Source organism: Olea europaea, chromosome 8 (genome assembly GCF_002742605.1).
Source record: "Olea europaea var. sylvestris chromosome 8, O_europaea_v1, whole genome shotgun sequence".
In the NCBI taxonomy this organism is placed as follows: domain Eukaryota; kingdom Viridiplantae; phylum Streptophyta; class Magnoliopsida; order Lamiales; family Oleaceae; genus Olea; species Olea europaea.
Window position 1 is genome coordinate 2,007,762 of NC_036244.1, and position 16,141 is coordinate 2,023,902.

At 32.7% G+C, this 16,141-nt stretch overlaps 1 protein-coding gene across 1 annotated transcript; it reads left to right on the forward strand.

Annotated features, from left to right (window-relative positions):
• The first annotated feature begins 321 nt into the window (after positions 1-321).
• Positions 322-2,265, forward strand: LOC111398155 (E3 ubiquitin-protein ligase RNF115-like). Its single transcript, XM_023025091.1, has 4 exons — positions 322-441; positions 1,270-1,384; positions 1,476-1,585; positions 1,667-2,265. The coding sequence occupies exons 1-4, from the start codon at positions 322-324 to the stop codon at positions 1,697-1,699; spliced, it is 378 nt and encodes a 125-aa protein (XP_022880859.1). The 3' UTR covers positions 1,700-2,265.
• Positions 2,266-16,141: the final 13,876 nt, after the last annotated feature.

A 16,141-nucleotide genomic window follows, 5' to 3' on the forward strand; every position in this document is an offset into this window, starting at 1 on the left:
AGTGCCCTGCTAGTCTCTTCAGCATCTGATCAATGAATGGTAGTGGAAAGTGATCCTTTCGAGTAGCGGTGTTTAGTTTGCGATAATCGATGTAAACAACCTGTACTACCCCGTGTAGGAATCAACTCATTTTTCTCGTTTTCTATCACTGTGATACCCCCTTTCTTGGGAACAACCTGTACTGCACTGATCCATGCACTAACTGATATTGGATAGATGATGTCTGCGTCGAGCAACTTCAATACCTTTGCCCTAACCACCTCCTTCATGTGTGGATTCAATCTCTGCTGACCATCAATGCTTGGTTTGAATTTTTCCTCAATGAGTATTTTGTGCATGCACAGCAACGGGCTAATCCCCTTGATATCTATAATAGACCATCCAATGGCTGTTTTATTCTTCCTTAGCACCCGAAGTAGTTTCTCTTTCTCCACTTCATTGGTAGTATTTGAAATAATAATCGGAAGTGTAGAAAATTTCTCCATGTAAGCATATCGAAAGTGTGGTGGCAATTGCTTAAGTTCCAATTTGGGAGGTTGCTGAATAGATGGCACTGACTTTGTAGTCCTAGTTCCCAACTCTTTGAACTAACCTCTGTGCATGTATGGTGGATTAGTTTCCAAAAATCGTGTACATGTTTCAATCTCACTTGAATCAGTTTGAGTGGATTGAAAATGTGCAATGCACGCCTCGTATGCATCGAAATGATGATGTAGTCGAAATGTATCTTGAATTATTCTGTCAATTACATCGATCTAGAAACAGCTGTCTGACTCAGTAGGAAATCTCATTGCCTTCAACACGTTGAAAGAGATTTGCTCTTCGCCAAGCCTCAATATAAGTTGCCCTTTCTGAATATCGACAATCACTCTTCCAGTAGCTAAGAAAGGTCACTCCAATATGAGTGGAACATCCTTATCTTCCTCCATGTCTAAGATGAGAAAATCGGCTGGAAATATGAACTTCTCCACTTTTACCAACACGTCTTCAATGATCCCTCTTGGATGTATAAGAGATCGATCTGCTAACTGTAATGTGACTGTGGTGGCTTTAGCTTCTCCCAAGCCGAGTTTCCTGAAAACAGAGAGAGGAATTAAATTAATACTTGTACCTAAATCACACAAAGCTTTATCAAAATGACAATTCCCAATAGTGCACGGTACAGTAAAACTCCCTGGATCCTTTAGTTTTGGAAGCAGCTTTCTCTGGATTCTAGCACTGCATTCCTCAGTTAGCATCACTGTTTCATTTTCTTCTATCTTTCGGGAGTTGGATATAACAAAAGATGTTGAGGATGAAAAGTCCAACATACTCAAAAAGTCCAGCGAAGTAGCTGTTTCCCCGTTACAGGATGAGGAAGATGTTTGTCCCACTTGTCTTGAAGGTGAGATAAAAAACATCAAGTGCTTATTTATTTCTCTCTGATGTACTTGGACATGGAAAATTGGAAACTAATTTTTTGCATCTCACCGCAGAATATGACTCTGAAAACCCAAAAATCATTACCAAATGTGATCATCATTTTCACCTTGCTTGTATTCTTGAATGGATGGAAAGAAGTGATACATGCCCTGTTTGTGATCAGGTCTGTTATGAGCTAAATTTGTTATTAATAAATATATAATGGTTTGTTACAACAAAAACTTAGTATTTTTTTTTAATGCAGTTAATGGTTTTCAGTCCTGTTATTGGCGGATAGTGTCAGATGCTGCAGTTGGTGTCTCAACTTTGGGATTAGAGGGTCTGAGGTGGTGAATGCACAGGAAGGTTTGGTTCCAGTTTCAGTTACAGCATTACCTGTAGTTTTTATATTTTGTTTTTCGAGACACATTTATATTTTAACTTTGAATTTCAGATCAAAAGGAAAAAAATTTGAAAAAATGTTTAGAAACACGAAAGATATCATAAAAAATATACAGATAAACATTCTGTTCCGAATATATATCATATATGCTATCCGAAGGTAAGAAGTTACACATGGGAGTTGAGTGCTGAAGCGGGAGATAAAAGATGGAAACAAACCACTTTTTCTGAACAAAAAAGAGTATTAGTTTCTTGGTTAGTTTAGATTCTTCAATTACATGGTGGACATGCCATCAGTTGGAAGTTTCTTAGCAAAGGTATTGGTCAGCTTGTTTTGCAAACATAGGCGAAAGGTCAGGTGATGTGTGTTTGGATTCATTTGTATAGAAAATCCCAATTTTTGGATATCAATTTCATACACAAATTGCTAGGGACTAAAGTGCAAAGTCATGTTTTTACTTCTTCGTGTTTTCTTATCTGCACGTTAGATTGGTAGTTTCGGCAAATTTTGGCAGCAATTTGGTGAATTGAAAATGAGGGAAGTAGTCTTTAGTGCCGTGGAGTTAGGCGAGCGGAAAGATTACATTCTGAAAAGAGAGATTAAAATAAGTTGTAAACTTGTGGCATTATAGCGGCTCCTTTTGCTTCTACAAAATGATTGAATCGTATTGTTACTGAACTTGTTATCCATGGATAAATACCATTTCGACGTTAAAAACAAGATTATTAGCGAATTCAAAATTGTAACTTTCCTTTTATCTTCGATTCATAACTAAAACATGCAATTGATAATGCGAGTTTCGAATTTAAGGTTTCCATCATGATGAAAGATCCATTTTGTTCAATAACCAAGTCAAAATTGGAAAAATTGTAGCTTAAAGATTCATAGTTTCGAAGACTACTCTTCCTAAGAGAAGTACAATCGAAAAAAGTACTTTACTGATGCTATTGATTGACAAAGAAGAAGAACACCCCCAAGCCCTTTGCCCGAAGGCTGAATGCCCGACAGGGAGGAAAAACTCAGAAATTAGGGTACTCAAGGTCTCGTAAAATCAGGATTGTTGTCATATATTGTTTTAAGTAAATTTATTTAATTTTTCTAGTATATATCAGTTGAACAAGTTAATATTTGATAAGATAGTTTTACCTAGGGATGAACAAGTCAACTCGCCAAATCAAAATGAACTCATAGCTTTGGAGCAATTAATTAGAATTCACTTAGTTTAAGTTTCGATCGTTTTAAATTGATCTAAACATTTGAAAATGGTTCGATTTAAATTTCAATAGTTAAAATCCGCTTGAAACTAAATCAAACAGTTCATCCATTAAAAAAAAAAAAATTACTGATTTTCCCCAAGATATATTGTTTAATAGATCATTTTATACTTAAAAAAATTTACTGGGCTTCTATCAACTCTTTATAAAATATTAATTCATTTATCTAATATTTTTCTTACCTTAAAATGAACTGCTAGTTTAAATTTTATGGTTGAACATTGTATTAATTTATTGGTTTAAGATTGTATTGTAATATTTATGTTTAAAAGGTTCAATTTAGGTGTTATAGTGAAATTTCAAGCAAAATGTATTTATTTTTTCACTTATTTGAAATATGTTATTTTTATGTCACCAAAACCGTGGTTTGAAATCAAATAAACTGCAAAAACTGATTTAGTTTGGCATGAAAAATGAAATAATTTGATTTGGTTTAAAATTTCCGAAATCGTTTAAAATTGTTTGGTTTGAATATAGTTCAAACCTCCCAAAAAGAAAATAATAAAATAAAGAAGCTCATTTAATATGATATTGCAATAAAAATAATATAACATATGAACTTGAAATATTTTGTCTTATCAAAACAATCATCTCAATGGTCAACTTAGATCAATGTTCAAAATCGTAACACTATGTAAACACTCCGAAGTCATTTCAATCAGTCGATCTCAAATTTTAAGTTCGCTCACTCATATTATTTCATAGTCTAACGTTAAAATAGGAGAGCAACAATTGAAGTTGAATTTAATGTCTTGCCATAACTTTTTGTTCAATGCTTGACTTGTTGAATATTGAAATATGAAGCAAAACTCCAAGCATTTGCTTGAACTTAAAAAAAATTAATTCTTATTATAAAACAATTTCTTTTCTAATATTTCATGAACTAGAATTTGAGAGAATTTTGGCAATATGAAAAAAAAAAAAAAATCATTTGTGTGTAAAGAAGGGGGTGGCACTTGGCAGCCATGTGGTTTTATTAGAGTAAAAATAAGTTAATTATGATCGTTAAAGTGGCAAATGAAAAATCTTTTAACTCGAATTTCAACCCATAATAATCCCACCAACACCGCTTTTTCTAACTCTCTCTTTTCGCAAAATACACACTTAGTTTGGATTGATTTCGTTAAAAATCAGATTTTGATAAATATTAAGGAAACATGTAGTTAAAAAATCGATAAAAATTATGAAATTGATAAAATATATAGTTAAAATCAATTATTGACTTTGATTTAATTTTTTTAGCTAAATCAAATAGGAACTTAGGCCCCGTTTGATTGCACGAAATTTTCCATGGAACTTGGAATTCGAATTCCAATTTCGACTTTTGGCATGTTTGATTGGCAAAATTTGCCAAGGAATTTATTTTTCATGAATTTCTAGGTACAACACCTTAAAGCGTGATTTTTTACCTTTTATTTTCCTACGGGTAGGTGGTTTTTGGTTTTCCACCCCGTTTTTTTCTTTTTGTTTTTTTTTTAATTGTTGGCAATGAAAACAAATTCTAGAAACAATTGTAAAAGAGGATATCCCTGAAATTGACAATTTTCATGTAAAATAAAGTCAAACGAACACCAAAATATAGATGATTTTTTTATCTTTTTTTTTTGTTGACAATGGAAACAAATTATAGGAACAATGGTAGAAGTGGATATCCCTTAAATTGACAATTTTCATGTAAAATAAAGCCAAACGAATACCAAAAAATACTTTTACTTCAACATTTTTCACGTGGAAAATTATACCAATCAAATAAATAATTTACAATTTCCAGAAAATAATTTCTAAGTAATTCAATTCTCTAAAATTCATTTTCTTTCCACCCAAATTTCATTTTCGCAATTAAAAAAAACCCTTAGTATCCGATGTCGGGCCTAAAGCTGATTGCCAGTAATATCAGTTTATGGTTTCCCATCCCTGTACCTGTAGCCTGTAGGTTCCTGATTCCTGAAATCCCGCAGGCATATTCTCATTTTGTAGAATCCCATGTTAATTTATCTTATTCCGATTTAATCGGAGTCATAATACGTATTCATCGAATCCTAATTAGTCACACACAAATGGTAAAAATTAACATATTAAATTAAAGGAATTTAATTAAGTGACAAATATACGACATTTACCAGCTTATTAACCCCCCATATGGTGGAGATTAAAATTTAGATTTTAATTTAAGTTAAAATCAACAATTAATTTTAACTATATATTTCATGGGGCTCACAACTTTTTAACAGCACATTTCATGAACTTTTATCCAAATTTATTAAAAATCTTATTTTAATTTCCATTAAACACAACTTTAATCTAATTAAATCATGAGTATTACTATTCATAGTCGTTTACTACGATAGTCATCCTACATAACATATATATGACGGATGGTTATTTAATGTATTAATGTGATATTTTTTTATTGACTCGTGTATCAAATAATCATTTGTCATGGATATATGACACAGGACGACTGTCGTAATAAGCGACTAAAAATAACGTTATTTTTAGTCCTTGTTTAAACTCCATTCTTTTCATAAGAACGAATTTTTGACTAGTATATTGATGAAAAATACGTAGTTAAAAAATAAAGAAATATTTTGATTTGCGTATAATTTTTTTTTTAAAAATATTTGGTTGAAATGATGTCAAAATACATATATTAATGTAATAGTTTTTTATTATCTTATGCAATAAATCACTAAACGCCACATGTCTGCCAAATAAGGTGACTGTCGTAGTGAGTGACTGTGAATAACATTATTCCTAACCTTTGCTTGAGCCCCATTTTTTTTCATAAGAATGAATTTTTGAATATTTTATTGATGAGAAATGTGTAGTTAAAATATAAGGAAAAGTTTTGGATTTATGTGTAATATTATTTTATTGAAGAACGTGTGGTTGAAATGATGTCACAATACTGTTTAAAAGTGTATTTTTTTCCAAAGAATGAAGCTCAAATAAGGGCTTAAATTATAGGGTCAATTAGTTAAGAGCAATGCTATTTCAGTCGCTCACTGTCACAATCGTCCTATGTGGCATATATATGCAAATTAATAATTTGACACATTAATGTGGTAATTTTTTATTACCTTATACAAAAAATGATTATCGTCACATGTATGTCGTATAGGACGAATGCAGTAATGAGCGACTATAAATATCATTATTCATTAGTTAATGTGATTGATTGACGTAAAAATTAGGTCTCACACCAATTTTATTTAAGAAAATTGAATTATAGCACTCACTTTTGAAATTTATTTGGGAGATCCAGACTCGTGTCTCGTGTACTCAATTTATTGAATTGTACTGTTCAATTATCTGTCAACTATTTTTAATTTTATTATGTGATTCAAGGATGTATTAGCAGAAACTGATAAAAATTAGGGACCCAATATAATCTTCCTCTGTTTTACCACTGGAAAAGAAAATTCAATGAAAACATATATTCGCTCCTCGAAATAGCTAGAGATTCATCGATGATCAAATCTTTGAAACCCTAATTTTCGATTAGCTTCCAAAGATCTCCATTCACAATTCTTCAAATTGTTCACATAAATTGTAATCACATACTATTTTACTTCAATTTATTACAGTATATTGCTTCAATCACATTAATAAGTGCCAACGTGGAAATTGTTTCAATGCATAATTAGTATTCGCTCACTTAAGTTCACTTCTCTCATTCAAATCGAACTAATCGTCAATGGGGAATTCTTGAGTTTGAGAAACTTTCCTTATACTAACGCTGGATTCCTATCTAATGATTTTGAATGTAATCGTGGACATAAAGAATAAAATCCAAAGGGTTTTTGTTGAAATTGTTCATTAGAATTTTTTTCGAAAAGTTAATAATATGTTCTTTCTATCCGAACAATAAAACTGTTATACTTGCATGAACAATGATCTTCAGATGTCAATTCATTAAAAGAAGAAAGTACACCAAGACAAGAGAATAGCAAAAAATTGACTAACTAGTCTATGATAATGCTCCTTGGACAGGGACAATGACAGGGATGGGGGTGATAAGGTGGTGTGACAGACATTGATTATGTGTTTTGTTGATTTTTTTTTATTTTTTTTATTTTTTTTTATATTATTATTATTATTATTTTTTTTTTTTTTTTGCAAATTGTCCAATCACGTATTTGTCCCATTTGTCATTGAGCTTGCCATTAAACCTTTCACTATAGCAAAATTGACTTGTCTATGGCTCCTCTAGGGCCCTTCAGACTGAATTAGTCCTTCTATAAGATTGAAAGTACTTAACCACAAATCAAGACAAGTGCATGGGCCTAAAATATCAAAAGAGCAAAGTACTCCGAGAAGAAGCCAGATCTAAACCTAAGAAAATCGAGCTCAAGACTAGGAGCCAAGACAGGCTTAGAAGAAAGAAGGCTTCATTTGCTCCAAATCCCTAAAGAAATAAAAGTATTTTTCTTTCTCAAATTGAATTAATGGGTTGTCCAACTTGAAACAATAACAGAGTACATAAATCATTACAAGCTTCCTCTACGAGAGAGAGAGAGTAAATTGAAGAATTTACAGGTATGCGCAAAGATGAAATACTTGGGCTCGTTTGGTTTGTGTTTCAATTTTCTATTTTGAGGGCATATTTTTAATCTAAAGACGTATTTAATTTGTCATTTTGAAAAATTATTTCTCAAAATAGAAAACTAGAAAATAAGTTTGGTTTGAAATTTTCAAATGTTATTTTATGATATTTTATTTAATGAAATTTGACTATTCAGTAAAAATAAAATAATTTTATGTTAATATATTATTATGTAATATTATATTTAAAAATTGGTAAATCTTACAATATATTTTCTCGCCACAAAATTAAAATAAAAATAAAAAATAAATTGAGTTTAAAATATATGAAATAAAAATAAAAATTAATGATGTAGATTGAGAATATTTTTATATGTGTTCACTTAACTATTATTTTAAAAATTTGTGTAAATAATCATTAAGAGCTTGAACTATTTTTATTTATTATTTATTATAATTTTTTAATTTATTTTTCTTGATTATTATAATTTTAAAACTTTAAAAATTTTATTTGTTAAAATTTTATTTAAATAAAAATGTATTTAAATACTTATTTTTCATGTTTTGAATGTTTTCAGAATTTTCATTGAAAAAATTCAAAACGTCAAATATACGGTTTAAATTTTATAATATAAGTTTATCATTGTTTTCAAAAATATGTTTTCAGAAATATCAAACCAAATACTTTTTCAGTATTTCGCAAAATTGAAAACAGTTTGAAATCATCAAATTAAACCCACCTTATATTTTTTGTGCCTCATTTTCTTTTGCAATTATCCTCATTGGAAAATTTGGAATAGGTTATAAAACTATCGATATTTCACTATGATAACAAGAAAGAGCATTCAGATACAATTATAGTTGCCACATGAAATCGAAAAGGCTCAATACGTAATTTACCTGCTCGGGGTTTGATGTTATTATTATTATTTAATATTTTTTCTTGCAATTTCCTCATACCAAAATTACCCAAGTGATGAAAAATAAGAAAACAAGCTTGAAATTGCGATTATATTTCGGGTTAAGTATCTTCCAATTGAAACAACTGAGTTAATTACTAGAAAGGAAATATTTCACAAAATACTAATATGTGTTAGTTGTCATTATTGACATTCGTGTTCTTAGATTATTTTATAACGACAAGTAGATTTCAATATCCAGCCATTATTTGGCCCTCGTTTCTTTTTTATTTTCTTAAAACTCATTTTTTTACATACTTATTTTCAATCACACATTTACAGAATAAAATATTTAACACGTAAATTCAAAACTTTTTCCTTACCTTTTAGCTACACATTCTCTAAAAATTCATTATTCAAAATAATGTTTTTCCAAAAAGGAGCTACCAAATAGGGCTTAGTGTATGCGTAAAGGGAAAATTATCAGCTTCACTACATTTTAAGTTTCAAGTTCAAAAATTAATTCGTAGTAAATTTTTATCAATAATTAAGTATATTTAGTAGATGTGCTACATGTAAAGATAATTTTACAAAAAAATTTGCATATGAAAAAAAAAAAAAAAACAAAAAACGGTTTTTTTTTTTTTTTATATCATCTGTCAGAAATTCTGTACTTGTAGCAAAACTCGTATATTTAATACATTTCCATCTCATCCCATCACTACAACCCATACCCGTTAACTAGTTGTTGGATAAATTGGGTTAATTAGTTGGTTTAACCGACTTTTGACCAATTAATTTAGTGGGTCCCGTTAATCGGATTTAAGATTTCTTTGGCCGAATGTGTTCTACTCCATGAGTAGATTAATATGATATATTTATTTTCTCAAAACCAATTTAGGGTGAATGAGAAATTAAGGTCAAAAGATGCCCACTTGATGTTGAAATAAAATAGGTAGGAAATTGGAAAATATCAATCCTACATAGGAAAACCAGAAGAATATAAATCACGTTATATAGCTCAAGTTTGGGACTTGGGTTTGAGCCCCAAGGGGTACCAATAGTCTTTGAGGGGGAGAGAACCTACATGCTAGTAGGTTAGCCAAAGCCCACACGCACACGTCGTTGTCGCCGTCCTTTCGACCAGTCGGCTCGGCATGTTCACAGGTCGTGGGTTTTGGGTTTGGGCCAAACTGATATATATTTTTTGGTAAAATAACATTTGAATTATATTATTATATTATAATATATTTTATGTTATTATTTTTTCCCCGAATTTTCTGTGTGTGACACGTGGTGCGGTGCTTCTAGAATTTGGCGGGTTGTGACGGTTGACTGTCCAAACTGTTTGTTTCTTTTGGACACAACTTTTTGGCAGTTGTGTCTGTTGGGACACAACCTTTCAACATCTATATATAGGCCCCCATACCCCGATTTTAATTCATACCAAAATCAGAATTGATTTTCTACTCTCCCGAAATTATCCTTTTGTCCCTGCATCATTTCTGCTTTTATAATTCAGTCCTCGAAATTATTTTTCATGCACTTTACATCCAGTGTGTATGGAGAGATATAAACTTTACGGGTTCGTCGGGTCTTGTAATTTGGAGTACTATTATTACAAGACGAGGTCGTTGTATCTTAGGAAACGAGTACTGCAATACCGTCAGTACCAGTGCGGGGCAATATCGTTTTAAGGAGAAAGAGTCAAACTCTTGCCTCGACCATTTAAAACCATCCAAACGCCGTTATTCTGCCCAAATATACATACACTATTATTTGCCTATATTTCTAAACAATCTTAAAACGATAATGGCAAGTAGTAGTACGTCTGTTGTACCCCCTAGTACGTCTGTCGTACCCCCTAACAATGCTCATGGGGAGAAACCGAAAAAATTCATGGGAGTGGATTTTAAGAGATGGCAACAGAAAATGTTGTTCTATCTCACGACTTTGAATCTGGTCAAAATTTTGAGAGAAGGTGCTTCAACTGTTGAGGAGAAGAAAACAGATTCTCAAAAACGAGTAGCATTTGATGCTTGGAGTCATAGTGACTTCTTGTGCAGAAATTAAATCCTCGATTGCCTTGACAACACACTATACAATGTATGCTATTCCGTCAAAATGACTAAATTACTATGAGAGTCATTGGAAAAGAAATACAAAACAGAAGATGCCGGATTGAAGAAATTCGTTGTAGTCAAATTCCTGAACTTCAAAATGGTAGATTCTAAAACAATAATGACTCAAGTCCAAGAGATACAACTTATCTTGCACGATATACTTGTAGAAGGCATGAAACTCTGTGAAACATTTCAGGTAGCTGCAATTATTGAAAAATTACCACTAATGTGGAAAGCTTTCAAGAACTACCTAAAACACAAACAAGGAAATGGGACTTGAAAATTTGATCGTTAGATTAAGAATTAAGGAAGACAATCGAAATGCTGAAAAGAAGTCTGGAAAGTAGCAAATGGAGGCTAAAGTCAATTTGGTAGAGTCAAATATTAGCAAGAAAAGGAAGCACCCGAATAATGGCAAGCAAAAGAGCAAGACCAAGAAATTCAAAGGAGATTGCTATAACTATGGTAAACCTGGTCTATTACAAAGGATTGCCAGCAGAAAAAGCAAAACAAAAAGGACCAAGTGCACTTGACTGAAGAAGACAGACTGTCTAACGGAGTGTCTGAACTAATGCTCTCGGCTGTTATATTTGAAGCAAACATGGTGGATAATTCAAGAGAATGGTTCGTTGATATTGGCGCTACTCGTCACGTTTGTGCGGATAAGGAGCTGTTTTCATCTTATACTCCTATCAATGGACGACAACTCTTCATGGGCAACTCAGCAACATCAAAAGTTATTGGTCTAGGTAAAGTAGTGCTGAAGATGACATTAGGGAAAGAAGTAACACTCATCGATGTGCTGCATGTTCCCAATATTCGCAAAAACTTTGTATCTGGAGCTCTGTTAAGCAAGAATGGGTTTAGGCTGGTATTTGAATCTGACAAGTTTGTACTAATCAAAAATGGCATGTTTGTAGGCAAAGGTTACTTAGCCAATGGGTTATTCAAATTGAATGTAATGCCTGTACTCCATGATTTTGATATTAATAAAAATAAATCTTCTGCTTACTTGATTGAGTCTTCTAACTTATGGCATGATAGGTTAGGACATGTAAATATTAATACTTTACGAAGATTAGTAAGTTTAGATTTATTGCTTTATATGTCCTTTGATCAAAATCATCGATGCGAAACATGTATAGAGGCTAAATTAGCGAAAACACCGTTTCATTCAGTTGAAAGGAACTCGAATCCTCTAGAACTAATTCACAGTGATATTTGTGATTTAAAGTTTGTGCAAACTAGAGGAGGTAAAAAGTATTTTATTACTTTTATAGATGATTGCACAAGGTATTATTATGTCTTTTTGTTAAGGAGTAAAGACGAGGCTTTAGAAGCATTTAAACAGTACAAGAATGAGGTTGAGAATCAACTAAGCAAACAAATAAAAATTGTTCGTAGTGATAGAGGTGGGGAATATGGAGCACCGTTTGATGAATTTTGTTCAGATTCTGAGATTATTCATCAAACTACAGCTCCTTATTCACCTCAATCAAACGGTATTGTGGAACAAAAATCGTACTCTAAAAGAGATGATGAACGCTATGTTGGTTAGTTCTGGTTTACCACAAAATTTGTGGGGGGAAGCAATTCTCTCAGCTAATCACATTCTAAATAAAGTACCACAAAAAGATAAGAACGAAACTCCTTATGAGGTATGGAAAGGTCATAAGCCTTCGTACAAATACTTAAAAGTGTGTAGGTGTTTGGCTAAGGTACAAATATCAAAGCCTAAACAAGTTAAAATAGGGCCTAAAACCATCGATTGCATATTCATTGGATATGCTAATAACAGTAGTGCTTATCGGTTCCTCGTACATAAGTCTGACATTCCGGATATACATGAAAATATTATCATTGAGTTTAAGAATACTGTATTTTTTGAGGACAAGTTTCATTGTAAAGATAGGAAAGAAATAAGCCCACAAAAACGAACTTATGATTCTGCAATTAGTAATCCTCAAAGTGATGAAAAACCAAGACGCAACAAAAGAATCAAAACATCTACATCTTTTGGTCTAGATTTTTTAACTTATATGTTAGAAAATGAACCTAGGACATTCAATGAAGCAATGTCTAGTCGAGAAACTCCATTCTGGAAAGAGGCTATCAATAGTGAAATTGATTCTATTATATAGAATCATACATGGGAATTGGTAGATCTCCCACCTGGTAATAAACCATTAGGTTGTAAATGGATTTTCAAAAGAAAATTAAACACTGATGGATCAGTTGATAAATATAAGACCAGATTGGTAGTTAAATGATTCAAACAAAGGGAAGGCTTTGATTTTTTCGATACATACTCACCCGTGACAAGGATAACATCAATTAGAGTATTAATTGCAATCGCAGCATTGCATAATTTCGAAATCCATCATATGGACGTCAAAACAGCTTTCTTAAATGGTGAGTTAGAAGAAAAAATTTATATGGAACAACCCGAAGGGTTCATCACTCTTGGACATGAGAAAAATGTGTGTAGACTCGTCAAGTCATTATATAGATTAAAACAAGCGTCAAAACAATGGCATGCAAAATTTGACAAACTATGTTGTCAAATGGTTTTAAGATTAACCAATGTGATAAATGTGTTTATATTAAAACTACACCTAATGCATATGTGATTTTATATCTATACGTTGATGACATGCTAATTGTGGGTAGTAGTTATGATACGATAACAAATACCAAGAAAATGTTGACAAAACATTTTGACTTGAAAGATATGGGTATTACAGATGTAATATTAGGAATTAAAATTTTTAAAACATCTAAGGGATTTGTAATGTCTCAATCTCACTATATTGAGACTGTACTTAAAAAATTTAATATGTATGATGAAAGTCCAGTTAAAACACCAGTAGATTTAAGTCTACATTTGGCCAAACATAAAGGTGAACCCGTATCTCAATTAGAATATTCTCGAATAATAGGCAGTCTAATGTACGTTACAAACTGCACTCGTCCGGATATTGCATATGCAGTAAACAAACTTAGTAGATATACAAGTAATGACCATTGGAAAGCACTGGTAAGGGTTTTAAGATATCTACAATACACTTCAAATGTTGGATTACATTATACGAGATATCCAGCTGTATTAGAAGGATATAGTGATGCTAATTGGATATCAGATACAAAAGACTTAAAATCCACTAGTGGGTATGTTTTTACAATTAGTGGTGAGGCTGTATTTTGGAAATCCTCTAAACAAACATATATAGCTCGATCCACAATGGAATCTGAATTCATAGCTTTAGATAAAGCTGGAGAGGAAGCAGAATGTCTTTGAAATTTTTTAGAGGATATTCCATGTTGGCCTAAGCCTCTGCCTGCAATTAGTATACATTGTGATAGTCAGTCGGCTATCGGTAGAGCACAAAGTAGTATGCATAATGATAAGTCTTGACATATTCGTCGAAGACATAATACAGTTAAGCAGTTGATCTCAAATGGTGTTATTTCTATAGATTATGTAAAATCTAGATAAAATCTTGCGGATCCGCTTACCAAAGACTTACCAAGAGATCAAGTATATTGCCTATCAAAGGAAATGGGCTTAAAGCCTACTACATAAGAATCTTTGTAATGGTAACCCAACCTTGCTGACTGGAAATCCCAAAATCTTAGTTCAATGAACAACTAAGTTATGAAGATTCAATAAGCACTTCGGAGTTAACTCCTACCCATTCCTATGATAACGAAGTGCTATCTGCAGAAAGTTTTAGGTTAAGTTATACTTTTAATGATTCCTATATCTTGGACTACCTAAGTGGAATATGGCAGGTACTCTTAATAGGAGATCACCTATACAAGTGTGAAGTGTGGCCGCTTCTATGAGAATGTTTCAAAATCTTGAATTCTTTAAAGCACTTATGAAATCCAAGAGTTGTTCAGGGTCAAAATGAACACAACAGTGAGAACTCGAAAATGTTAGGAAGGTTATTGTGTTGACACTATTGTCTTGGTTTACAAAAACGGCTGACAGTTCAAGACACCGCGTTCACTGATTAGCCAAATAAATCCGATAGTATTCTACTACGAAAGGTTCAAACCCATAAGGTACCTATCCAGATGCGATAACATTCCGCCTGATCTCTCTATAGGGTCTGCATAGTCTATTGCATTAATTTTCATTCATGTGGGTGATTTTTGGATAAATTGGGTTAATTAGTTGGTTTGACCAACTTTTGACCAATTAATTTAGTGGATCCCGTTAATCGGATATAAGATTTCTTTGACCGAATGTGTTCTATTCCATGAGTAGATTAATATGGTATATTTATTTTTTCAAAACAATTTAGGGTGAATGAGAAATTTAGGCAAAAAAATGCGCACTTGATGTTGAAATAAAATAGGTGGAAAATTGGAAAATACCAATCCCACATAGAAAAACTAGAAGAATATAAACCACCTTATATAACTCAAGTTGGGACTTAGGTTTGTGCCCCAAGGGGTACCAATAATCTTTGAAGGGGAGAGAACCTACAAGCTAGTAAATTAAGCCAAAGCCCACACGCGCCCGCCGCCGTCGCCGTCTGTTCGACCGGCTTGGCTCGGCACGGTCACGGTCACAGGTCGTGGGTCTTGGATTTAGGCTAACCTGATATATATTTTTTGGTAAAATAACATTTGAATGATATTATTTTATTATAATATATTTTATGTTAATTTTTTTCCCAAATTTTCTTTGTGTGACGCGTGGTGCGGTGCTTCTAGAATTTGGCAGGTTATGGCGGTTGACTGTCCAAAGTGGCGGTTGACTGTCCAAACTGTTTGTATCTTTTGGACACAACTTTTCGAAAGTTGTGTCTGTTGGGACAGAACCTTTCAACATCTATATATAGGCCCCCATACCCCGATTTTAATTCATACCAAAATCAGAATTGATTTTCTACTCTCCCGAAATTATCCTTTTGTCCCTGCATCATTTCTGCTTTTATAATTCGGTTCTCGAAATTATTTTTCGTGCACTTTACATCCAGTGTGTGTGGAGAGATCTAAACTTTACGGGTTCGTCGGGTCTTGTAATTTGGAGTACTACTATTACAAGACGAGGTCGTTGTATCTTGGGAAACGAGTGTTGCAATACAGTCAGTACCAGTGCGGGACATTATCGTTTTAAGGAAAAAGAGTCGAACTCTTGCCTCGACCATTCAAAACCATTCAAACGTCGTTATTCTGCCCAAATATACATACACTATTATTTGCCTATATTTCTCAACACTAGTATCCCCCAATTATCTCTACAAGGTTTGACAAAGATGACATAGAGTCATTTTTCATTAGCACCCAACCCATTGCATTGGAATCGCTTCCACAATCACCGAATCCACCCATCATCAGTGGTGGAATCACCTCTTCTATAACCCCAGCCATCAATTTCAACAAATAGCAACAATTTTGGGAAGGCATCAACTTTGGAGCCAATCGATGGGCCTACTCCACCATCCCTCTACTAGACCTTCTTAACACTAACAAGAGCATGGG

What these genes read in the sequence shown, in the direction of transcription:
- LOC111398155 (XM_023025091.1), top strand. Translation starts at nt 322, where the DNA reads ATGAGTATTTTGTGCATGCACAGCAACGGGCTAATCCCCTTGATATCT. An exon ending in TCTCTTTCTCCACTTCATTG is followed by an intron (nt 442 to 1,269) that starts GTAGTATTTGAA and finishes ATCTTTCGGGAG; the next exon opens with TTGGATATAACAAAAGATGT. An exon ending in TTGTCCCACTTGTCTTGAAG is followed by an intron (nt 1,385 to 1,475) that starts GTGAGATAAAAA and finishes ATCTCACCGCAG; the next exon opens with AATATGACTCTGAAAACCCA.